General features: G+C 43.1%; 1 protein-coding gene across 1 annotated transcript; it reads left to right on the top strand.

Moving 5' to 3' along the window:
• The first annotated feature begins 936 nt into the window (after window positions 1-936).
• prss12 (serine protease 12) lies at window positions 937-24449 on the top strand. Its single transcript, XM_018735755.2, has 13 exons — window positions 937-1476; window positions 3923-4061; window positions 5830-6008; window positions 6422-6572; window positions 7822-8000; window positions 8223-8364; window positions 9048-9244; window positions 13696-13837; window positions 15973-16166; window positions 17396-17474; window positions 17904-18026; window positions 21938-22218; window positions 23961-24449. The coding sequence occupies exons 1-13, from the start codon at window positions 1146-1148 to the stop codon at window positions 24266-24268; spliced, it is 2445 nt and encodes an 814-aa protein (XP_018591271.1). The 5' UTR covers window positions 937-1145; the 3' UTR covers window positions 24269-24449.
• The last annotated feature ends 1685 nt before the right edge of the window (window positions 24450-26134 follow it).

Genomic DNA, 26134 nt, shown 5'->3' with positions numbered 1-26134 from the left:
CGTTTACCTGAATAATTCAGCGAAACGTTAACTTTTTTATTTTTATTTCTTTCTGAAAGCGCAAGACTGAACCTCACCAATACGAATAATATACCGAATTATAACCACAACAAAACAATCCGACAAATAGCACATACATTCCTCGAGTGGAAATCGCCTTGGATTCAAGTGACGGCAGCTAAATGAAAGCTAGTTGCAGTCATTAATAATAATAATAATAATAATAATAGTAGTACTAGTAGAATTCTTTGCAAGCAGAATGTATGATTTGCAGTACAGTGTGTGTAAAAGTTGTGAAGTTTAGAGTGGGGGCGCCAGATAGCGAGTGGGAGGGGGGGGAGTGGTGCTGCCCAACGCGCCGATGAATGCGGCAATAATGACACGGAGCCGAGTGCCTGTCGGAAGCTGCGGCTTCGCCGAACGCATCTTGTGCTCCTTCGCTTTGGTGCCTTCAGCCGTACGAAGTCAGAGCGTTTTGAAACCCTAAAGGAAACCGAGCAGCTCTCGGCGATGCGCGTCTTGTGTTTTTTGTACTCATGATCATGATCTCATCTGACATTTTCGTTTTCTCGGCAAAAAGGATAAAATAAGTGAGTCCGGGAATATCCAGCACTGATGATTTTGTTTTTTTTTTTTTTTTTTTTCTTTCTCCTTCAGGTTTTCTCCAGTCTTTGTGCAATATTGTTGGAAGTTCTTTTCTTCTACCAAACAAACTTGTCGGGAATTTGCAGTGTTAGTGTAGCACCAGGCTAGTACCCTGATTCTTCTGAAACGCATAGACTGTCACTGACAGCATCGCAATGACTTGTTTGCTGTAGGTCTGCTGAAGGTACTTCCTATTATAAAAACTTATTTTCGAGACGTGAACAAAATAAATAAATAAAGAAAAAAATACATCTGAAGATCTCATTGTAACTGGAGAACCTTTGAGAGCCTTGGAGACTTCATTAAGATGCATGGGACGTGCACTTCAAGGCTGTCCTAAACAGGGATCCATTGATCTTCTTGGGTTTACATCATCTTCCTCGGTTACCCCTTGGATTTAGTTAATGTTACCCGATAAAGTGGCCTGGATATGAGCTCACCCTGATTTAAAATCTGAGGGATTCCTGTCCGGGGTGATGGCACTTTGAGCTGCAGGCAACATGAGGTTCCTTGTGGTGCTCTCCATCGCTGTGGTCGTCTTCAGTGGAGCACCATGCCTTGCCAGTGATGTCCCTTCATTCATCCTACCCTTCACAGACTGCATCCAAAGCAAAGGAAAAGCGGGTTTCTACCAGGGCTGGATCGATGTGACCGAGTCTGGAGGAAAGTGCATGAACTGGAGCCACGTGGCCGGCATCACTGCCAGGTACCCTGGAAAAGGTCTGGGTGACCACAATTTCTGCAGGAACCCTGACGGCAGGATCAGACCCTGGTGTTTCTTCAGGAATCACAGAGGAAGGGTAGACTGGGGTTACTGTGACTGTAAACAAGGTAAACACAAATACATTCCAGGTTCACTCATTGTTATCTAGGTGGCTATAAACTCTTTCGTATCGCACAGGACACAGGACTCTTAATTTTGTTCTTCGTTGCAAAAAGAAAAAAAAAAAAAACATCTGAGTTATTAATTTCAGAAACTTGACATTTGTTTAGATTTTTTATTTAGTTTGTATAATACAGCTCTATCTATGGAAAGTCATTAGGCTGTATTTAGCTGTGGGATGTGATAATAGCATAGGGGTGTATGATGAGGATTATTGCGATAATTATAGCGAAAAATGTATTTATGTAATGAAACAGGAGTGTCATTTAACAACTTGTTAGAGGTAGGAAAAGTGAGTCCAGGCACATTTGGAGATGGGCTGCACTCTGACCAAGTAAGGTACGTGAGCTGTAATGTCAGAAGGTTTTTTTCAAATACAAAGTTATTTTGAGATTTTCTTATCAAATTGTGATTAGCATTTGCAACCCTTGTGGTGCATTTCTTAAAAGTGAACTGTCAGAATGAATGATACAACTGCATGAACAGTATTTTCATTTATTCAGGAAAATGAGGAGCACAATTTTGAATATTTATGTTGAATATACATTGATTACAAATTTAAATGTAATTTATATATAAATTGTTTCCATATCTGAAGTTATTCTCAAAACTTACAGTATGTACCGTTAGGTATTACAGGACATACGTGCTATCGAAGACACTAAGTCAGTTTCATTTAGGACTGGAATTTGTAATCCTCTGATTTTAAATATCTCTCCAGTCACAAGTGAAATCAGAACAGTAATGATTCTGGGGTAGTACAGGGAATATTAATTTTTTATTCCTTAAGTTTTTAGTTTTGTACCCTCTGCAATCTTTATTACAGAACTAAAGCAGTGATTAGCCCTTGGCAATATACTTATAAACTTGGGTATTCAGAGCTTTTCATGTCCAACAAATACTTATTGAAACCCTAATAAATTGCCTAGAAGTTGGCAAGGCCAACATACAAATTCTTAAGGAACATTTGACACCTGGAAAAATTCATTTCCTGTCACGTTTCATGACACTTTCAACTATATGAATTCAATGTATTTCATCCTTATGTTCATTTGAGCTTTCAAACATGCACTTAAGTATTTGTGTACTTAATGTAGGTTTTTTTTAGCCTTTGTTATTGTGCGTAATCCTCCTGAATTATGTCTAAATGAACCCAGATGATCTCAGAAAGCCCTCGCCAGCCACCCTTTAAATAGAGCATTTGAGCAGAGGCTGAAATTCAGCTGCACATGTAGGTTGTCTGGAGGCCCCAGTCATACAGCAAAATGACACGTGTTAAAATTTTCCCTAATTTATGGGCAGTTGGTAAACTCAGGCCCTGCCAGACGCGCACGCTCTCAGTACAGAATGATGCCCGAGACTCGGAACAACCTCCACTGCCAGGAATTCTTCTCCAATGTCTGTTACAAGGAGGGACAACATCTGAGTTCCTAGGTGTCTTCTGACTGATTTGTATTCTTAAAATTTGGTATGAGGCTAATTGTCGGTGTTCGCAGGATAAGCGAGCAAAATCAAATTAACTGATGAAGCTCATAATTATGAGTGAAAAGTGCACTTTGTTTTATGTTATATACAATATATAACATATATACATGAGTATACATGTAACATACAGTATATGTATCAGTGTATATAGTGGTTTTCTTTATTTAACTTTGCTAGGGTGTTTTTTTGCTCTCTGTTGCTATGGAGAAAAGCATCTGTCAGAGAAATAAATGCAAATTTAAATGCAAGATCGGCATTTGTATCAGGCATTGTGATCTAAAGGTTGTGTGGTGCTCCTGAAATGCAAAAATTTGGAATTCATTCACCCTTCACGAATCTTAATGAAACGGCAGGCTTAATTAATCAGCAAATTTGTTCAATACGGTACTCGAGAAATCATACACATTTTTCATCAGTTGATGGGCAATGCACAATTAGAGGGCCTGAGACTGGCGTGGTGCTGCAAATATTAAAAAAATCTTAAAGATTTGTGATTTCAAACACGGAAAGCATTCATCAGAATAACTGAAACTGTTTTGAATATGTTTAGACACTGTTTATTGGTTAAGTGTTCAGTACTGAAATTCTTTAACATACTGATGTGGTTAATGTCCTAAGTTATTTCTAAATGATATACGATGTCTCTAAATATAGCACAGCTTGTATAGTTTGTTGCTTGCAAAGAGTGCAAAGAGTTTGGACAGTGTAACAGAGATTGCACTGGAGTACTTTTGGCCCGTGCCTTTGGACTGAGCGCTGAGTACTGAGTTGTATCCCATGGAGCACATCTTGGCCGACAGATGCTGCGTGTCTCAGTGATGTCCCCCTCGCAGTGCTCTCAGTGCAGAAGAACAGCCAAATGTAAGGCTCCATCACCTCAGCGGGGTGACTTAACTTTTCCTTCGTCAGGGTCGGTGCGCCTGCAGGGCGGGAGGAGCAAACTGGAGGGCACCGTGGAGGTGTACCTGAACGGAGTGTGGGGCGCGATCTGCAGCAACAGCTGGGGTGACGAGGACGCAGCTGTGGTCTGCCGGCAGCTGGGCCGCGGGTAAGGCGCTGCCCCCGGAGGGGCCCCCCGAGGCTGCAGCGCTAATCTGGATTAGAGACACGGACGCCTGCTCCACTCGAGTGCCTCCCGTCGCACAGAACGGACAGGGCGGCTGAATTTCAGACGCAAATCGCCAAGGCGGGCTAAGCCTCTTACCGGTTTTGTGGAAGAGGCCGTGCTGGAATTCATTGTTTTTACATGATTTAGCTTCTTAGCAGGTACTGTTATTCAAAGTGACTTACACGCTCTGCAATTTCGCCCATTTATACATCTGAATATTTCACAGAGGTTCAAAACAGCTCTCAGGGGTAACACAGCCAAAACCCTCCAGAGAGTTAGGTCTTTGTTTCATACATTCAGCTCCTTTGTCATGGCATCACCTGCTTCCCACAACCTATTTTGAATCTATTACCCATGAGGTTATAGATTAAACAACCTATTGGTAACTGTCATTTTGTGAAAGTATAAATCCTTTACAGAAGAACATTCGGAACCGCTTATCCCATACGGGGTTGCGGGGAACCGGAGCCTACCCGGTAACACAGGGCGTAAGGCCGGAGGGGACGCACCCAGGACGGGACACCGGTCCGTCGCAAGGCGACCCAAGCGGGACTTGACCCCCAGACCCGCTGGAGAGCAGGACCCGGTCCAACCCACTGCGCCACCGCACCACAGAAGAACATTACTTTAATAAATTAAAGCCATGTCCTGATCCTCTGAAAATACTGTTAGAGAAAAAAAGTTGTCAATTTTAAACAATGAGGAAGTTATTAAGAATCAGTCTTGTGTGTTTTGGCTCCTTTTTGTTCTTGAAATCAATCTTAAATCAGAGGAACCAGTGTATAATCCAGCGTTTTTACTTGACAAATTATTATTGCATTCCTTTGTGCAAGTTCACTTTAAATTGACCATCAGGTGTTGCAGGACATTTCACGTGCTCAAGGCAGAGAATAACAATGTAACTAGCATGTGTTACCCATTAGTCTCTTACCCATCAGCCTCCACCCTGCATCCCGCTGGTTTCATGCCCCCAGAAATTTGCCCCTCAAGCAGCTGTGATCTTATGTATGTGACAAAGATGGGGTCAGCTGCATTGAACCGGTGATATTTTATGTCCTCTAGTATCAAACATCTGCTGGCAGAAGTAGTTCCGGACTTGCCGGTCCCGTCTGTCGAAAGGCGAGTAATTTCTCCACTGGAGACCTTTCCTTAACATACCTCTGACACAACGACACTGACATTTATCTGCTGCTGACAGGTTCATCTTCAGAGTTCATCGCAGGGCTTTTGCAGTTGAGGTGGAGAAAAGAAGCGGGGTGCTCCAGACACTAACCTGCTCTGACAAGAACATTTTTTTCACTGTTCCAGAACAGCTGAGCATTCCTGCCTTTCATTACTTTGAAGATACCGATCACAATTTGCAGTTGATTGCTTTGTACATTTTTCTGGCTGGATGGGGCTAAGAAAAATTCACTATAATTTGCCGTCGGGGTTGCGCACATTTTGAATGGGTGGTTGATTTGATTAACTTAACGTGCAGTTTTACAGATTATTTTAGTGTAGAAGCAATCTGTAGCGATGAAATGTGTTTATAATGTTCAAGTAAGGGCAGATGAAGTACTAAGTAGCTTTGAGCGAGATGCATTCTGGGAAATTTCTTCTCAGTTCCCCTAATCAGTCTGTTTCAGCATTTTGTAACGGGACCAAATCGAAAAGGAAGACTGACGATCTATGGCGTTTGAAAGCTGGCCTGTTCTTCACCCATCAGGTATATTGGCCGCGCGAGGCACAGTCCTCTGTCTCGGCTGAACTTGGCCTCGATCCACTGGCGCTCGGCGCACTGCAGAGGACATGAAGACGACCTGCTCCAGTGTCCCAAGACGGTTTGGAACGGAGGCGAGTGCAGCCACCGGCAAGCAGCTGCGGTCGTCTGCACCCTGCAGGAAGGTTGGGCCTCATTCCGCCTCCACCTCTCCATTACGGACTCGCCTCGCACCGCTTCCTGTCCCATGGCATTCCTGCCGCATTCTCTTTGGCGTACGAGCTCGCTGCGCATGATGGCCAGCTTTGTTTTCATTCACACAGACTGTATGAGCTGAGATTAACTATACATTAGTCCTGACACTTCTGCTCTCACATATTTATTTTCTTTTCCTATTACCTATAAGCTTTAGATTCTCTCCGCAGTATTTTTGTGCTGTGGTGATATTGCTTCTTTTAATAAAAATGAAATTGAAATAAGGGAATATTTAGTGGACCAGCGCAAAGAAACCAGCGGTCGATCCCTGAATCGGTCAGGAGCGTTGGGGAGCCGTGTGGGAGACGTGCAGTAAGCGAGCGTCGTGTCTTTTCTGCTCCAGCGGCTGTGTTTGTTCCAGTGCGCCTGTCCGGCGGCCGCTGGGGCCACGAGGGCAGGGTGGAGGTGTACCACGCTGGCCAGTGGGGCACGGTGTGTGACGACCAGTGGGATGATGCAGACGCGGAGGTGGTCTGCAGGCAGCTGGGCCTCAGGCAAGTCCCCTTTTTTGTGTCCCTCCTTGCTGTTATACACCTGCTGCTCCTTTCATTGCATTCTAAATCTTTACTTGTTAGTTTTATTATTGATATTATCACTCACTTATTCGCTATCTATAACCGCTCGTCCTAATGCAGGGTCATGGTGGTCCAGAGTCTATCCCGGGAGCATAGGGTGTGAGGCAGAGTACACCCTAGGCTGAGTTTAAGTCAAATCACACACAGTCACTCAAACATACACACACATACACAGGGCAATTTAGAACCCCTAGTTCACCCGAAACACATGTCTCTTGACCGTGGGAGGAAACCAGAGCATCCAGAGGAAACCGACATGGACACGGGGAGAACATGTGAACTCTACACACAGGCTTATCGGGAAACAAACCTACCTACAATTTCACAGCTCAGTCACTCTAAGACACCAATATTATTATTATTATTATTATTATTATTATTATTATTATTATAGTTGTTGTTATTGTTGGTGGTGGTGTTCTTTTCTTTTTATTGTTATTAATTCATTTCGCTGATACTTTAGCTGTTACCCAGTAGACTTTCATTGGCCCAAACGGGACACTTCCTTTCATGCCACATCAGTTAACTAATAAAAAACGTGTGGGATATTAAACAAAGACCATGATCATATACACAAGCTTGGTTGAATTTTTAAAAACCATTGAGTGACCTGTGTGGTGAGAAAAGCAGACAAATGACGAGACAGCGAGTACGTTCACAAACGTTCCATTCAGCATATGCATAAGAATGTGAGCTATGCTCACTAGGAGCTCCTCGGACACAACCAAGGGCTTCATGGAGAACACAGTAAAGGAAAGTTTGAACACACGAGGTCGGGCTATGAATCAATCCCTTTGTTTCCTATTGGTGCCTCTAAAATGCTCACACGCAAATGGCAAACAGGCGTACATGTTTGTTTAAAAACCCCTGGGCAGGACACGGGGTTTAGCTGAAGACCCCCTAACCACAGCCCAGCCTTGGCGGAAAGACGCTTTACGGTTAGTGGTGCTCTCAAGTCTTAGCAGTAGCGCTTTGTATTTTACAGTTATGTGGATGATGTATGATTTGTGTCCGGAGTGTCAGAATGAAGTAATTACCAAAACACAACATTCTCTTTAAATCAAATTCAGTTGGGGCCCTTTATTAGCTTTCTTTGAGCTGTGTTTGCCTCGTGACCTTGGAAGTGCACTTGTGGATGGATGATCGGGGTCTCGTTCCTCCCCTGCAGCGGGACAGCCAAGGCTTGGGGTCAAGCCTACTTCGGAGAGGGGTCAGGCAGGGTACTGCTGGATGAGGTGCGGTGCACGGGCAACGAGCTGTCCATCGAGCAGTGTCCCAAGGCACTGTGGGGGGAGCACAACTGTGAGCACCGCGAGGACGCTGGCGTCTCCTGCACCCCCCTCACAGGTATGGGCTAACGGTTCGTCTTTTGCTGCATTTTTTAACCATACTGCTAGCTGATGCTCCTCGCTGTCATGGAGATGTGTGACCTTTACACTGGTAACAGAGTAGTAATGCCTCCTCAGTCATTTTCAGAATATTTTGAGATTTCATAGAAATAATAGAATAAAGCAGATATTGATTAAGAATGAGCCAAATAATCTGCTCCTGTGGTGCTCGGACCCCCAGACGGCTCCCTGCGGCTGGTGAACGGCTCCGGGCTCCACCAAGGACGCCTGGAGGTTTACTACAAGGGCCAGTGGGGCACGGTGTGTGACGATGGCTGGACGGACTCCAACACGCAGGTGGCCTGCAGACAGCTGGGCTTCAGGTAGCACAGCACATTCGGGGCCTGATCCCTCCCTGCACCCCAACAAGAGCTCTATGATCCTCAACCTCTGGCTGCTTGGTGGTCCCTCACTTAAGAAGTCTGAAATCAGTAGTCCATAGGTTCTCGTTTTTGGCTCCGATGTGGTATAATGGGTCTCAAATGCATCTCTTTCATACACACTTCTCTTCGTATCTCCTAACAGCTCCATAAAGCTGTATCACAACATCTGTCATGATCCATGATCACTTTGCTATCAGTTCTATAGGTTGGTAACGGTGTAATATGTGGCGTGAAGAAACAATGGTACCGGATGAAGTAACAGCCCATTGACAGTCATGAATTTGTATTTCAAGCTTTTCATCTGTATGTGAAATATGCTTCACTTTGAGTTGAAAGGTGTCTGATAAATGAATAAATGAAAATGTAATTGCAAACAGGCCTGGGTCTTCTCGCAATCAGGCCAACCGTGCTGTGAATCAGCTCAGCACCAGCTGTTCACCCCTTAGTCCCCACATGTAGCATGCGGGCAAAAGGGATTCTCTGGGAAGAGCCTTACTGGCTGGTGTTAGCTATTAGAAGCTCACACTTAGAAGTTGAGAGATTTATGAAGTTGAGCTGTTGAAGTTGAGAGGCACCTTGTGTGTTTCTCAAGGTTTGACGCCATGATTGGGTGATGTCGGCAGGTATGGTGAGGGCCCCGCCGACCAGCGCTTTGGAGAGGGCGTGGGCCCCATCCTGCTGGACGATGTCAGCTGCACAGGCAAGGAGCCTGCCCTGTCTCACTGCGGCCGCCGTGAGTGGCGCAAACACGACTGCACCCACCGTGAGGACGTCTCCATCTCCTGCAGTCCCGAGCGCCTCAGCCATGGCGTCCCAGCCAGTAAGTGCACCCCCACTCTCGCTACCCACCCCTCACCTAATCCCAACCCCCAAACCTGGCCCTTCTGCCTCTGGAAGTAATTCCGAATTGGTATGATAATTATGGTGCTCGCATAGGACTAAATTGCTAATTATACCCTTTCTCAGTGGAGTTCCCTCACCGTGGTCTCCACCTCAGGAGAAAAACCCAGAAAACCAGTTTGGTTGCTTTTTTTTTTTTTTGATACTGAGCTTCTGGGCTTCCGCTGATGGCTCTCCTTGGACAGGTTAGAGCAGGAATGAGATTGCTCAGGGCTGTACTACAGTACAACACATAAAGAGTCAGGTTTGTTGCATGCACCCAACTGAATGTACCCATAAACCTGGGAGTGTTGAAGCTTGCCAGGAAAATCTTGTTAAACCTTTTCATCGAGGAGTATACGCTATACTTTTTTCTTGAATGGCATTTTTAGATTAAATATCTGGTTGCAGAAGAATGAAGACATTTATAATTACCGTGATTGTCGTAATTATTGAAGAGTACTTAGCTGTCAGAGTTGGCTCTTCAAAAAATAACCAACTAAGCCTCAAAGCTGGTTGTGCGGAGGCTGATTCGCTAAAAATAGAGACCAAGTTGAAGCCAGCTCCTCTTTCCAGTAGCGATTCGACGGCAGGCTTCGGGTTCCCGCTCATTGCCGTGCGGTTCATCAGAAAGCAGCTGAGCATAGACTTGTTTAGGAGCTTCATTCGTCCCCAGTGCAGAAGCAATTATTTTGTAATTATGACCAAATTTGATTTTTCAATCAGGATATGTTTCTTTCAAAGCACTGGGCCCGTCGGCTGAATAACGTTTACATCCTCAGGATTTTATTTAACTGCTATTTAAACCCACTGAATGCTTTTCAGCACAGATACACTGATGTCCAAGATTAATTAAATCTGTTTTCTAAATTCAGTACAGATGGCAGAACAAAATTCAGAAAACCCATTTGTAAGTGAGTGAATTTAATTATACATGGCAGTTTCTTTCACCCAAAGACTAATGAGCCATTTACAAAAGAAGTGTTCTAAAAATTCCTCTTTACTGAGATATTTTTTTTTTATTTCAATAAAAAATAATTTGGATGGTTTGAAAGTGTTTATAAAATATATTTAATAAGAAGTCTTTTTGGGTTGCGTATCGTATCTTCAAGATTGTGTTTACATGCTGTATGTATCATTAAATTAGGAGATTGTGGCAAGATCCACTGTAATTGACTGTAGAACCTGCTGTCAGTTTTTGCACATCTGAGTGGCTTTTATTTCAGAATGATTTTATCTTTTATTGGAAGACATTGAGCACTGATCTCAGGTTCACGTTCCGGTCTGACACCTATATCAGAAGCTACGTGTGTGCGATGACATTTGATCAGAAGAAAATTCTGTTAAAGAATTTAGCAGGATATTTACTGAATCTCTCAGAGACCATAGCCAACCAAGTCACCCACGTATAAATGAAAAACAGAAATGAAAGAAAAAAAATAATCCTTTTTCATTCACTGAAAGAGGAGGAGTCAGGCGTATTTTTGAGCGAGTAAACACATTCTGAGCATGTTTGAAAAACATTGCCGTGGTAATAATCCAGATAGTGTCCTGAAACTACATCTGATGTCAGACATCAACATTGTGTCTGTGATGACATCTTCAAATGTTTTTTTTCCACAGTCAATACTCAAAATTTGCTGTTTATACTAAGCCTTTAAAAGAACACAGATTCAGTGATGAACATAGTTTAATTCTCACAAAATGATGAGTAATTCTTGTTGCATTGTTTAAAAAAAATTATTCATGCCAGTTATATTCTTTGTTCATACTAAGACCGCTTTATACATAATTTCTCTAGAAAAAATAATTAGCTAGTTTAACATTTAAACTCTTGTGCAGTTACCCATAATTTCCGCTCCAAAATACAAGATGAACCATTTCGGTAATAAATTTAACATTTACTGTATGACTGATTACTTCAATGTACACTTTATCAGGAATAAATGGATTGTTCTTCCATATGATGGTGACCTAATTCAGAAATATTTTCTGTCAGAATCATTCTGGTTTTCACAATGGCCCAATTTTTTTCCAGAGTGGAAGCTATAATAGTGACGCCCACAGATATATGCATTCCATGTGCTCCGAGGACACTTTCAGGTTCCTGCTGCCCAGTGAACAAAACAATATGCAAAAAAAAAGATATTCTGCAAAATATCTTGACAGAAATTAGTGAAAAGTGATCACAAAAGTTTTCACAATATTTAAGCTGACATTTGCCCAGCTAAACAGTTCATGTATGTGGCAGCCATGCAGAAATTACAGTGTTTTCCTCATGGAATACACCAAAATGGACTGAGTCTTTAGTTATTATTTTAATAAAGTATAAAACATTTACTGTTTTCTCTCCTGAGTAATGAATGATTTTTATGAGAAGACGATTCCTGCTCGGTCTCCAGAAGCAGAGCGGTGCTTTGACTAATTCATGTTTTATGAAGAAGACATTCATTGCTGAAAGTGAAATTTTTGTTGTCCATCGGGACCTTTTAAAAGATAATAGTTCAAAATGTCAAACTTCAATATGTATAACATTTAAAGATGTCCTTCGGCGAAATAATCCCACACCCTCTGGTAGAGTTAATGGAAAAATTTAAAATATAAATATATAAATATAGAAAGAATATCTAGCAATTAACAACAGCAGTAAAATAGATAGCTATTTATAGTGTAATGCCGGCCGTGCCTATTTAATGGACACAGCTGTTGCTCGACTTAAGGTTTTCTGTCTATTAAAGTCGGTATTCAGATCTCATGATTTTGCTGCTTCATCCTGTCATGTGCATCTTCTGATGAGGATGCCCAGAGGAGCAGGGCTGAGGTTATTCCTCTCCCTATAAAATAAGGAAGCAATGCGTAAAGCAGACCAGTCTGAAGACCATAAACCAACGCAGGAGGAGTGAGTTCACCGTTTCCACATTTACCGTTTGTAGGAAGTCGTTAACGAACCTGGATGCTCTCCCGTGGCCGTGCAGGTGTGACCCATGACCCCGAGCGGCGTAACATGATGTCATTTCTGTGGGACATTTTCATCAATGTGAACCCCCATTAACTTCCCACCACTTCAAGTGCTGGTGGCTGGCGGTGGTTTAAGTGTCGACGGCAGCTCATACCGTTCGGGCCGTATTATTTTTGGAAAGCTGTCACTCCAGTTTTCAAGCATACACTGTATGCTGTTACCTTTTGGACTTGTTTTTGATATGGAGTTATGGCTTGGACCCCTAACTGGAGGTGTTAGGTGTGGACTCGGTCCTGCTCTGTTTGTCAAGGGAGCTCTGTGAATAAAGCAAACCTCCCCGAACTTGCTGATCGTTCTGCCTTGGCGAATGTTTTAGCTCATAAAATATGTAATCCTCTTTGAGTCACTTAAGATTTCCAGTAAAATGTGCACGGCAGTCTTGTTGAATTCGACAGAACCCCGATTCTGAAAGTACTAACAAGATGTGAAACTATACTAGTTATTTGACAGACTTGAGACAATGAGTTTTGGCACTCAGTGTTAATCTTCCATTATTATCCTGCAGACACCAGGTGGTGCAGTGGTTCGAACTTGTGCTTTGCTATGGGAAGGACCTGGGTGTAACTCACATTTGAAGGCTGCAGATTTTAATCTTGCCTACTGCCGTAGTACCCTTGAGCAAAGAATTTACCCTGAGCTGATGCAGCAAGACTCACCCAGCTCTATATATGGGTAAATAATTGTAACTTAGTGTACAAACCCGGTATTGTAATTGGATTGGCAGAAAAGCATCGACTACTTGAAAAGCCCACTGGCTCTGTGAACCCTGAACTAACCCTGTTTTGTACCATAGTATATACCTTCATAAGGCAACACTGAGCCCCTGCCTTTTCCCAGGTCGTGTTCTTAACTGTCTAATTGGCTTTTTTAAGAAATGTCATCAGAAATCCCCGCAGAGGACATGATTCTCTTAGCATTGCGGTAAGTGCAACGTGGTTTTACTATATTACACTGCATACCGTATCTGGATTGCATTTCATTTTAATACTTCACAGGTATTACTTAGAGAGTGGTAGAAACCCACTTAAGACCTCATAAATCTCTTTCGGCATCAAAACTGTTATGATGTGTATATTATTTGCTGTTTTATGGAACTGAAATGATTTCATTAGTGAAGACATTCCGGACTCAGACGGAATGATGAGGAATGAGCTTGTCTTGCTTCTGCAGGACGCCTAGTTGCCTTCTCTGCCTTCCGGAATATATGCATTATATATGAGGAGTGGCAGGTGTTCCATCCACAGCGTTGTGGGTGTTTCCTGTGGGAATGAAATTCGAATAACACACACACACACACACACACACACACACACACACACACACACACACAGAGCTCACCATGTGTTTTCTCCATATCTGTTATGACCATACAGGTATACCTATCCGGCTGGTGGGAGGGGAGAACCAGAAGGAGGGCCGCGTTGAGATCTACGTTGACGGCCAGTGGGGCACCATCTGTGATGATGGGTGGACTGACAGGGATGCAGATGTGGTGTGTCGGGAGCTCGGTTACACGTAAGCCTTTTCCCACGGGGTCCGCGGCCCCTCGCTTCGAGACCCCCGCTCATCCGCCCCTCCCACACACAGAACGCACGTCTTCTCTGACATGGAGCACGTGTGAAGCGAGATGGTGAGAGGCCTCTTCCTCCCTCTCTCCATCACGATCCCACATCCCAGTTTTGGTGAGAACTGATGTGGTTTAAATGAGCTCTACATGAGATGCAATCACCGCTCGCTGTATTAAGGAGTGAATTATGGTGGATGGGTCTTTGCTCAATGGCTGAAAACCTCTTCTTGTCTTTTATGGTTATGTCTTCAAATTTTTCTAAGTACACTTTATTTAACTTTAATACTAAACCATATAGATTTTCTTCCCTTTTAGGTAGACTTATTCTACATAAAATAAGCAGCAGGTAATGTTTAGGACTGCTGCCTTCCTCTTGAAGGACCCAGTTTCAAATCCCACTCTTGCTGTAGTACCCTTGAGCAAGGTACTTACCATACACTGATACAATAAAAACTATCCAGCTCTTTAGATTGATCAATTTTGACAAGTAGCTTAACGCTCTTAGTCACTTTGGAGAAAAGTGTCAGCTGAATAAATAAATGTAAACCTTAAGGTGCCTGAAATGTAGTGATGATGATAATAATAATAATTGTACAGTTTTTAAACATGGGCATTTTACTGAAGCTGTTACTCCTCAGTAAAAATAGATACAATCAGTATTGCTAGCTTTCACTAAACCTTTTCATTTAAATTCCGTATTTCAATATTCATTGACAGCAAGTGTGTACAAGACCAGAATTAGGGAGAGCTGTTGTTGTCATTCTGTTCTCTGGGAAGCGTGGCTGCAGAGGCACCATTCTTGTGGTGTCATCAGCAGGAAATAGTTTCCTGATACGCTGTAGGACTGCACTCGCACACCACTCGCAGCTGAGACGAGCTGGCAGTTGTTACAACCGCTTCAACCATGAGCACGGCAGAGCACGCCTCACTCGTTGCCAGAGCACATTAGCAAGTCAATATTTCCACATTTATGCAAATAACCATTCAATATGAGGTGAATTAGGACTAATGAGCGGCACCAGAATTAGACTCTGCTTCTGAAATTCATTGAAATGCCATTTGCCTCTATCATGCCATGTTAGTTTATAATAAGTAATGTGCCAAGAGGAATTTTTCCTCCTTTTTTTCTCCTTTTGCTGGAGACAATCAATCTGCTCTTTCTGAGAGGTGTGTTTCAGATGAAATAACACATCTGGAAAGCATCAGTGTGTAAATGCATTAGCACACACACACACCATTGATAAGGATCACCACTGTTCAGCCCCAGCTGCGGTTCATTGGGGGGGGGTTCCTACATATTTGTGAGGTCCCCATGGACGAGGGGCAGCACCTTTCTAGAAGAGTATTAATTGTCCTCTGAAGGTTATTAAAGGTTGATACAACGTCTGTCAGATCATCTGGGCTGCGTAGACACCTCTGCCTCCCGTCATAAAAAAAGCTTTTTATCCAACTTCTAGACACCAAAAAAATCCTGAGAACAACATGTTTTTCATAAGTCACACCATATTTCTTCCTTTTTCCAAGAATGAGGATCTCTACGTCTTTCACTGTCCTGGTTTCCAGATTCAGTGACTCTGTTCACATTCAAAATTTTTACCAAACTAAAATATGTGAAAACTCAAGGTAGAAAATGCCGCTGACTTTACTATTTTTTGTTTGACTACAAGGTGAAACTGTTAATATCTCATAGCCTTGCGTCAGGGACCCCTGGGTTGGTCTGCTCTTTGCTGCTAAACTAGCCATGTTATATTTATGCCAATTTCCCTGTCGTTGTTCCAGCGATGTTAACATGAGATGCCCAAGGGAGAACCCAGCCAAACTCAATGGAGCATGTATGAATCGAGGTCAGATGGGACTATAATTTCGTTGTGCTTTCATCTTATCGGTTTGTCTTATCGGACAGAAGAAAATGCCCCAGCTGGAACATTGAGACCCTTTTGTGTTGTCCTCTAGTATTTCCAGTGCAAAGGTATTTTGATAAAGATAATTACCTTGGGGGAGAATTCCGTCCACCCACCTGGGGGTCAAGATGATCCAGAGTGTAACACTGATGAAGTGAACCATTTGCTTTTTCTGTCCCCAGGGGTCCGGCGAAGGCGAGAACGATGGCCTACTTTGGCGAGGGGCAGGGTCCCATCCACGTGGACAACGTGAAGTGCACGGGGAGCGAGAGGTCGCTGGCGGACTGCATCAAGCAGCCCTTGGGCACCCATAACTGTCGCCATAGCGAGGACGCGGGAGTCATCTGCGACTACGCCCAGCACGGCATCGCCAATGGTTGGATCTGACTTCTTTTCCACCACAGTTCCCAAAAACTTCTGCAAAGATCAGCAGTTCTATAGTAAAAGGGTGTCACCAATGGCAGGCTTGATGAATAATTAAAAGCTTGTTATGTGAAATGAAAACATTTGCTTACATGAAAGTAGTTGCATATGTTGAAATCATATACATCACACACACACACACACACACTTTCTGAACCGCTTGTCCCATACGGGGTCGTGGGGAACCGGAGCCTAACCCGGAAACTCAGGGCGCAAGGCTGGAGGGGGAGGGGACACACCTAGGACAGGACACCAGTCTGTCACAAGGCACCCCAAGTGGGACTCGAACCCCAGACCCACCAGAGAGCAGGACCTGGTCCAACCCACTGCGCCACTGCGCCCCCCACAATTCATATATATCCTAAAACTAAATTGTTATTTATTCATTTAGCTGGCACTTTTCTCCAAAACAACTTACAATGTTTGGTTTGTACATTAAGCTGCTTAGAATTATTCACCCATCTATTCAACTGACTAATTTGAACTGTGTCAAGTCAGGAAAGTACCTTGATCCTCGAAGCTACAGCAGGCGGTGGGATCCATATCCAGCTCCTTTCGTTGCGAAGCAATTGCTGTTAAATACTAATATAACTGATGCACCAAAAATAACATATATTAGTACTATATATGTATTATTATTGTCTGGTATATTTGATTGACGTGTTACCATCTGCAATGAAATAATAGATATTGTTGCTTGTAATGATTACATTTATCACACAGTCACAGTGTTTAGTATAGATGGAGTAGTAATGAGGAACTAATGAGAAAAACCTATAGTTTTCCATGGCAGCACAATGAGGTGGCACTCTGGGATATGCCTGCATGCTGTATGGATGTTTCGGCTACATTTCCATACCTCTCTGCAAGAGATCGTATGATGTGTGGGGGAATGTGGAAACAGGTGTAAGAGAATGTGTCTGAAACGGGCTTCCGCAGAGGAGGGCCTCAGCTCAGACCTTGGCACGCCGAGGGAAACCAGTCTCTAATTTATTGTTCTTATCAGTCGAATAACCTCAGAATGGCCGCGTTGTGGTTTTCTCGTTATATTTTAATCTCTGCAAAATGATTTTGCCAGTAAAGTAGAACCTGCGTACTGAATGTATATGTATTTTAAAAAGGATCTTGTTTTGATTATAAGTTCAAAAGTGTCTCCTTACATAAACGTCTTGTCTCTTCCAGACACGGGCGTCTCGATGTGCGGCCTGCGAATGGTTCACACACGGCAGAAAAGGATCATAGGGGGCGAGAATTCCTTAAGGTAAGGCACGAACTTTGGAATACTGTTGGTTTTAATTTAGAGCGCCGGCGTAAATAAAATCCATCCCACCACGTTGGCCCGATGTGGATGTTAGATATATATGAAACAGCTGCCCTGTTTATGTTGCTCAACTGCATTCCAGTGAGAGAAAGCTGCAGGGCAGTTCGCCGTTCAGGTTAACCACACATTTAACGAAGTTTTTCTTATTGTTAGAATGTGTTCATCTTTTTCAAGGCTGTGCTGTTGAAAACCAAGGGGAAAATAAATAAAAACCAAATGTGGCGGCGCTCTGCCGGCGCGTTGTGGAAAACCGAATGGATAGAACTCGAGCGCCGTGCGACGGAAATGTGTTTCGCGTGAAACGAGGAGTAAACTCCATAAATCCCAACCAACCTGCGGCATGTGCGCGCTTGTGTGTGTTTGTTTCAGGGGTGGGTGGCCCTGGCAGGCCGCCATCCGGCTGCGCGGATCCCAGGCAGACGGCCGTTTGGTGTGCGGGGCAACGCTCGTCAGCAGCTGCTGGGTCCTCACCTCGGCGCACTGTTTCAAGAGGTGGGTGGTCTCGCATCAACACTTCAACCACTGGACCCAGAATCCCAAAAACCACCATCCTCTCAATATGATCCCTCCTTTCTATTTTAATATAGCTGTATTGATCAGCAGCGTCACACAAATGGAAATGGGCCTCACTATTTCTTACATTTCCATTTGCAGAGTGTGTGTGCGTGCGTGCGTGCGTTTGTGTACCGAGTGGTAAATTGCTCCAAATCCTCACGGTTTGTGTGTGTAAATAAGCCGCGGTTCCAGATGGGAGCTCCGGTAGGAGGACTCTCGAAAACACATGTGCCATTCAGAACAGCAAACCTCGTTCCGACACTGTAAATATCTGCCTCCCTCCAAGGAGCACGGGATGGCACGGTGTAGCGCCATTTCCATCGTCTCAGCTGGTCAGCTATAATACAGGTGACAACCCTCAGCCTCTGCATGCCCCATCCCTGCACTTTACAGCCTCCACATACAGTGGAGCTGAAGCGTAGCTGCCTGAAGAGCAGTAAATCCTCTCCTCATAACTCCTCATTACAGTCTCAGAGACACAGGGTGGACAACCAACAGGTCACAGGAATGAAAAGTGACTCTCCTAGTACAGAAGGGATTTAAACCTCCATTAATCCCAGCAGGTGGAACTCCTAAAGCACATACACGCTTCGGTATCAGGTGTACCAGTTACTAACGCTCTAATGTTCAGGGGTGCTTAAGCAGGTAAAAGAACTGCAGGACACATATCTTTTTCCACTTTGTCGCTATCCTCATGAGAGAAAACGGGCAAGTTAATTTTGATGATTAAGGTAAGGCGATCCACTTTGAATTATATAAAATTATATAAACGTTCAAGCTCGCTTTAGTAGCATAAATTAGGAAAAATAAATCAGTTGTAAAAATAAATATGTATAAATAAAATACATATTAAATTATTTTATGTATTTAATTTTATATACACACATATGTGTGTAGGTATAGTATATGTACAATATCAGGTTACTTACTTTTTCCTTCCACACCTGGCAAACCTCTTTCAAACTGCAGTTTACGTCTGAGTGTTTATATCAGATTACTAACATGTAACGATGGCCTGTCAGCCTCTGTTTCAGTTAGGAAACAGCCCACGCTGGTTTGTGTTTCGACCTGCTCTTTTGACTCCTTGCGAGTAATTTGTCTTCCAATTAGCATAATTGAGTAGAAACTGTTTTAGCCGAGACATTCTTAGACAAATTACCTTCCATGCAGAAACACCGAAGAGTGCTTAGGTTTTCCACTCGGGTACGTTGCCTCTTTCAGGACAGATATGAAAGGTATGAATAAATAAAAACGACTTCCTTTAGAGAGGTAAGAATGTGGTGTATACATGCAGTTGGCAAAGTAAAAAGTGCAATCTTGGAACATATGTCAAAATAAGCATATATTAAATATGAAAACTTGTAGTGAGGGCACATTAAGAAAGTGTTTGGTTGCAACTTCCGTGTAACTGCGTGCTTTGCAACGCTTCATGTTTCAAAACGTTTTGTAAAAATAGCCTGATGACAGAACCCCTGTGCAACATGCCCAAGGACATAGTAAACCAAATGTCATATTATTTTTATGCATCATGCCTGCTTTAGGCTGTTGGCCAAGGATAATGAAACCATGGCCCAGTGGCTGTATTGGACACAGCCCACAGAGGAGAAGCCCCTTGCTTGTTTGCTAAGAGATTTCTGGGAAAAAAAAAAGACAATTCTGAGCCTCTTTATGCATCGTTTTTCAGGTACAACAATAACACTGCTGATGTTTGACTTGATAATAAAAACTTCTAGCCTTCAGCCAAAGAATGTACTGCGCTGAAAAGATTATCACAAATTGATTTAAACATGAATAAGGAATGTTTTCCATATCTCTCAGCTGATCCTGAGCAATAGGGACTAAGTTAAACCCTAAAGGGGCAACTTTCCGAAGGTAACCGGGTTATGGTCGCTTTGGTCTAAATATTTTCAGCCTTTCAGTACAGACTCTGTGGCGATGTCAATGATCCACCATCCAGCAGAAGGTCTGTTGATTCATTGCCATCGAGCAACGGAAAGAAGTTCGGATTCCAAGGAGAAGATTTATTTCCGGAAGGGCCATGACGGCGTAACAAGACACTTGCTTTGGCGGTGGAATATTCCCCTCTTTCCACTTCTAGTGCATTGGACATCATTGTTTTCTGACAAGGGGTCTATAGTGGATAGAGAGAAGAAATAAGCTTAGGCCAGCATTACATCCAAGTCCAAAATGACATATATTCTGTAAAGATTCGGGAAACCAAATAGCTATCTATTCAAAAATGACTTTGGCGGGTATGCAGGATGTCAGTGCCAAATCCATGGTGAGGGCAGGCTTCTGAGATTTCCATCTAAGGGATTTTTAAAGGGTAAGTCTGTGTTTGACACGTATTGTGAAGCTCTACTCAGGCGCTTCCTTTCGCAGTGTCAGAGGTGTGCTGGCAGCTACTGAGCGGAAATGATCCACTCGAGCTTGTACTCAGTTACTTCTAGTTCGTCCTCAGCTGTGGAATCTCCAAGCTTTACGTTACAGGAATAAACATGCCCGTGTTACTCACATTACTCCATGAGCTCACAGGACTTCCTGTAGGAAGTATCTGGGGTTTTATTTTCTCACCAAGTTATCAGTGCACTGTAAAATTGAATGTACAACTTATATCAATAAAGCATCCTGGAAAGGAAGCACACTCATGTTGTCATGCTCCCGACCTCACCCCAGCTGAATGCACCTGACAGAAATCAGTAAGGGCGAGTATAAAGGAAGCCACTCCACCGCTCCTAGGTGGCAGAATCTCAGTCGTGACAACTGTCCCCTCTGCGTTTGCAACCTGCCACTTCGCCTGGCTTGTCCCTCGCCCTGTGTTCCTGCTTCATCTCCCTTGTCCTGATCCCTCGTTCCCAAATCCTGCCGCCCTCATCTACGACCTTCGCCTTGTTCTTTGATTTTTCAACATCAGATCATCCCTCAGTATGACGTTCGCTCCTCGATTCTTCGCCCCACGCTTGCCCCAGACCATGATTCTTGCCTTGCCCTTTGGACAACGGATAAAAGATCTCCCACTTGGTTCCCACCTCCTGTCTCCGGCCCTTGTGTGCACGACACATGTCATATAGTAACAGTCAATTGTCTCGGTACACTTGCTGGACACTCGAGGTCATTAGTTTAAGCTAACCTTCACTTTCTTTCTTTACCACATAGTTATTTCACAAGTTTGAGGTGTGTTTTGTGCCAGTAACGTGCTGAACAATAACGGGTTGTCCAACTACCCATAACCCTGATGAAATGGTGTGCCCCTGAAGTATGCTTTGGTAACCATTCTGGCTGAGATTGCCATGGAATTGTTATCACTAACTTTGTGGCCAGCAAAGCATCCCCACAACATGACACTGCCACCTCCATGCTGGACAGTGGGAACCATGGGGACACAGCGTGTGTGCTCAACCTCTGTATATTATGTTTACTCAGTGGCAGGACAAAAATATTTAACACGTTGAGTCATCAGTCTTTAAGACACTCCTCAGAAGTCCAGTTTCTGCTTGGTTTAAGTTAAGGGAAATCTAACTTTTGGCAGGTGTCCTCAAACTTTTGACTGGCACTGTAATTCACTACTGTACTGCTACAGATACACTTCTGCATTTACTATGGGGCAGCTGATAGTGTAGTGGTTACTGCCGTTGCCTTCAGCTCTGAAGGTTGCAGGTTTGAATCTTGCTTGCTGTGATAGTACCTTTCATCAAGGTACTTAACCAGAGTTGCTCCAGTAAAACCAGGTGTATAAATGGATAAATAATTTTAGGCAGTTTAGCATTGTAAATTGCTTTAGGGAAAAGCATCAGATTAATATAGCATTATTAGCATTTAACACCTCATAGCATATTCTTTTCTTGCAGGTATGGTAATGACACAAAGACCTACAAGGTCCGAGTGGGGGACTATCACACCCTGGTGCCAGAAGAGTACGAGATGGAGTATGCGGTGGAGGAGATCATTCCACACAGCAACTACAGGACCTACAGCAACGATTACGACCTGGCACTCGTACGAATGTCTGGCCGTAACGGCCGTTGTGTGTCCTTTAGCCGCCATGTGCTGCCTGCCTGTCTGCCACAGCACAAGGAGAAGGTGCTGAAGGCGGCCTCTAACTGCTTCATCACTGGGTGGGGTGACACAGGTCAGTTTGGCCCCAGGGTTTTCTTGTTTTAAAACCATGCTAAAAGAGGCCTGCCATCTGCTGAAACTTTTATCAAAAACATAGCAGAGAAATCATCAGTACCCTAGAATCTCTCAAAACCACAGTAGAAAAATCCTCCAAACCACTGAAATACTCTGAACCCTAAAAACCGTGATGGAGACGTCTGCCAAACCATGAGATGTTCAGAAACATCAGAGAAATCCTTAAAGCCTTTTGAGACTTGAGACTATTTTTCATGCTCGGTTGCTCGCCCAGCTCTTGAAGGATTTCAGCACTTTACGCATGATGGAAACGTATGTACCGAACACCTTGATTTTGTCTGCCGTTCCTATACAGCAGACGGTGACCACCGTTTGTTCACATTTAACACGGTCAGCTGGGGAGAACAAATAAAGTATGTGACCTACCAGAAGGTTCAGCACATCTAATTTGGGAACTATGGCAACAAATCCACCTTCTTACTGGGAACCCGCCAAGCATATCCACAGAATTTAATTTTGCTGCTCTCAAACTGGGAGCAGACGTCTCACGACTGGCCTCCAGCTCAATTAAGAATGCAGCTCTGAGCGACACCAGGCCTCTAAACAGCTCTTCCTTTACCACCGGCTCCTGTCTGGAGAATTTGTTTGCATCCCTCTTGACAGCTGATGGACATGGACACAGATATTTTTTGTAAATTATTTGAGCAATTCCATTTTTTGACATTTTAGACAGACAAAGAGCTGTCAGAGTAAAAAAAAAAAAACCTTTCACATTAAACATGTCCACGCTACTTTGACCTGTCAGAAACAATCTCACAGCTGCCATTTTCTTCAGAAAATCGTTCCTTTTCCCTGTTCCAGTCAATAACCACACCACAGACAAAGGCAAATTGTTACCCTGATCCTTTAAAACTATTGTTGGTCCAGTCAGCAGGGTTTTCTGCAGCTTTTAAGCCATGACAGAGTAAACAAGATTTTCTCATTTTGACAATGAAATATTGCGTATGGCAAACAATAACAGATGAAATACTATTCGAGTATACAAAAAAATTGTTCGCATAACGGTCACCTCCCATCAAATTCAGATGGAGAAAAAAATATATTAGTTGTTGAAATGATTAATACAAAGCTTTGAAACATTTACTGAACACAAACATGATAAATTAATAGCCAGACCATCTCATGCGTGACAAGAGGCCATTTTATTTAGACTCGATAATGTGGAAAAAAGTCCACGGGGAAAGAGTTAGCATTAGAAACACTTGACATCTGGCTGGCTGCTCAGTTGAATGGGTAGAAGAGAGGGCTTGGCAACAGTTACCCTGTTTCCCTGTGACTCAACGGTACACGCACGTCTCTGAAAAATACCACATTGCGCTCAGATGTCCGATCTGAAGCGAACATAAATCACGGCAGCGTTTATCGATAAAATATTCAGTATTTATGTGGGAAAACAGTTTTATTGCCTGAATATTTTATATGTGTTATTTCATTTGTTTTAATTGCCTAACGGAAGCATTCTGCCCAAAGTGATCTGTACAGTTTATGCATTAGTCCAGTTGTGTATTATTTTTGAAGCTGTTACATTTCAAGCCTTTTGCTCAAGGTGTACAACAGCACTTGCTCTTCTGGTGACCTTTCTAGCACCGAACTGGTTCCTTAACCATCGCGCCGTGTTCTGTGCTGTTGGATTTGACCGTGGTCCCGTGTCTCTGACTGTATGTTTGCTACCGTTTTCAGGGAGGTCCTACTCCAAGACACTGCAGCAGGCCTCCATCTCCTTGCTCCATAAGCGCCAATGCCAGTTGAGGTACCAGGGCCAGTTCACAGGCCGCATGCTGTGTGCCGGAAATGCTCCGGACGAGCTGTGGGTGGATAGCTGCCGGGGGGACAGCGGGGGGCCCCTTGTGTGCGAGAGACCCGGCCATGGGTGGGCACTCTACGGGATTACCTCGTGGGGTCACTCCTGCCGCCTGCGGGACTCCCCTGGGGTCTACACCAAAGTGTCGGCCTTCATACCCTGGATTCAGCGGGTGGCCGGGCTCTGAAAGGACAGTCAAAGGTATGACCTATGTGGACGGTCCTCGAACCGCTGAATCAGGGCATCCCAGGTTGCAGAAGAGCTGTAAACTACTTTCATGGTATTCCTTTGGTATGTATTCATCAGCACTTGGTTAGTAAAAGGGACCACTACATGTGACATGCTGAGATCATGTAAAAAACACAGGGAGGAGCTCGTGTATCTTTGGAGTACAAAAGCGCAGTAATACAGTGTTAACTTAAACATGCTTTCTTAATTCCTAACATGAATTTATAAACTTTGCACTTTAAGGCATTAAGAATCAACTGATTGCTCATAGGGTGCAGTTTTAGGGCTTTTGGAACATAGAAAAGGAATGTACAAAAAAGGGATAATTTTATCAAATAATTCGTAATTAATTTCTTAAATAATTATTTTGTTGTACGTTATTGTTTCTAAGTGTATTAATTTATGGTCATCCAGTAGTGACTGTGACTGTGATAAGGTGCTATTGCAGTATTTTTAACTCATATTATGTCTCCTGTATTGTGTTGTGCAATAATCATCGTTGTGATACTCCAGTTGTGAATTCTTTTTGCAGTAAATAAAATAGTTTGTGTGTCATGAACATCTCAGTAAATACACTACAAATGGAAATAAAAATCTTCATTACACATTTTCAAGTAATGCCATATACTGTAAATCACTAAATTACCTTCTTCAGTGTCTGGTTGCCAGGGTTTTATATTAATTATGAACGTGTTACTGCCCAACGTTTCAAAAAGCTAAATGTATTATTTCAGTTTTGAAAATGACTCATTCTTTCAAAAAGTAAAGTGTAATGATTTACTGAAACTGTACTAAACATACAGCATTAAACATTCAGAGTGCAACACTGAAAGCCATTTTTAATTTGTTTTCTCTGGTGACAATCCCATTTCTGAAATGTCTCATCACAAACATCACAGCTAAGATTCACTGAATATTTAAAACCTTTTCTTTAATATAAACTGCTTTAAAAAAATTAAACCTTATCCCATGTCCTGCATATCTAGTTCAGGAATATAAATTTATCAGACATTTTCCAAAGCTACTTACACTGATTTACCTATTTATGTGGCTGGGTATTTTTTACTGTCTCAGTTCAAGGCAAACACCTTGCTCAAGGGTACTGCAGTAGGAGCTGGGATTTGAGTCTTTCCAGTACAAAGCAGCAGCTCTAACCACGATACAACCTGTTGCTCCAGAAAGGAATATTCCAATGTGAAAATAATATAAACATGAAATATTCCAGTAGGAAAATGTTTCAAGAATTGCATGCTGCCCATCATATAGAAAGAACTGTTTATGTATTTACCTGCAAATATTGTTGGTAGGACTTGGTTAAAAAAAAGAAAAAAATGCTTTGTACTACAATGCAAGAAAGGTATAAGGCAGAAGGACACGGACAGGCAAGCCAAGCTGCAGATTCACTTTCACCGTAGTAAAGCAGTCTGACCTTGGACAGCTCGGAGATCTCATCATGTCCCTGTCGCCGTGTGTGTCTAGACAATAAAATGACTTATTATAGCATGGGCCGCATCTTAGCAACACTGATCTAATGAAAGGAACAACAGCAATCAGACCCATTCCGTTGCCCATCGCTGATGTATGGTGTGGGATTTGGCCAGTCTTATGTGAGGGAAATTCAGCACGGTCCTGTAAATATATACCACACCTCTCCAGAGACATACAGAAAGATCCCCTGTCCTAATAAGTTATGGACCTGAATTTTAAATGTTAGAAACATCACAGCTCGCGTTGCAGGAGCCATGCATTATACATTATTGGACTTACCAAGCGTCTACCGGCTTTATACCGAAATATTCCCCGTCATAGAAGAAGCATCAGCTCG

This window comes from Scleropages formosus, chromosome 16 (assembly GCF_900964775.1).
Source record: "Scleropages formosus chromosome 16, fSclFor1.1, whole genome shotgun sequence".
NCBI lineage: Eukaryota > Metazoa > Chordata > Actinopteri > Osteoglossiformes > Osteoglossidae > Scleropages > Scleropages formosus.
Note: the sequence above shows the minus strand (reverse complement) of the source record. Positions and strands in the feature narration are given on the sequence as shown.

What these genes read in the sequence shown, in the direction of transcription:
- prss12 (XM_018735755.2), top strand. Translation starts at nt 1,146, where the DNA reads ATGAGGTTCCTTGTGGTGCTCTCCATCGCTGTGGTCGTCTTCAGTGGA. An exon ending in TGCAGACAGCTGGGCTTCAG is followed by an intron (nt 8,365 to 9,047) that starts GTAGCACAGCAC and finishes TGATGTCGGCAG; the next exon opens with GTATGGTGAGGGCCCCGCCG. An exon ending in TCGGCGCACTGTTTCAAGAG is followed by an intron (nt 18,027 to 21,937) that starts GTGGGTGGTCTC and finishes CTTTTCTTGCAG; the next exon opens with GTATGGTAATGACACAAAGA.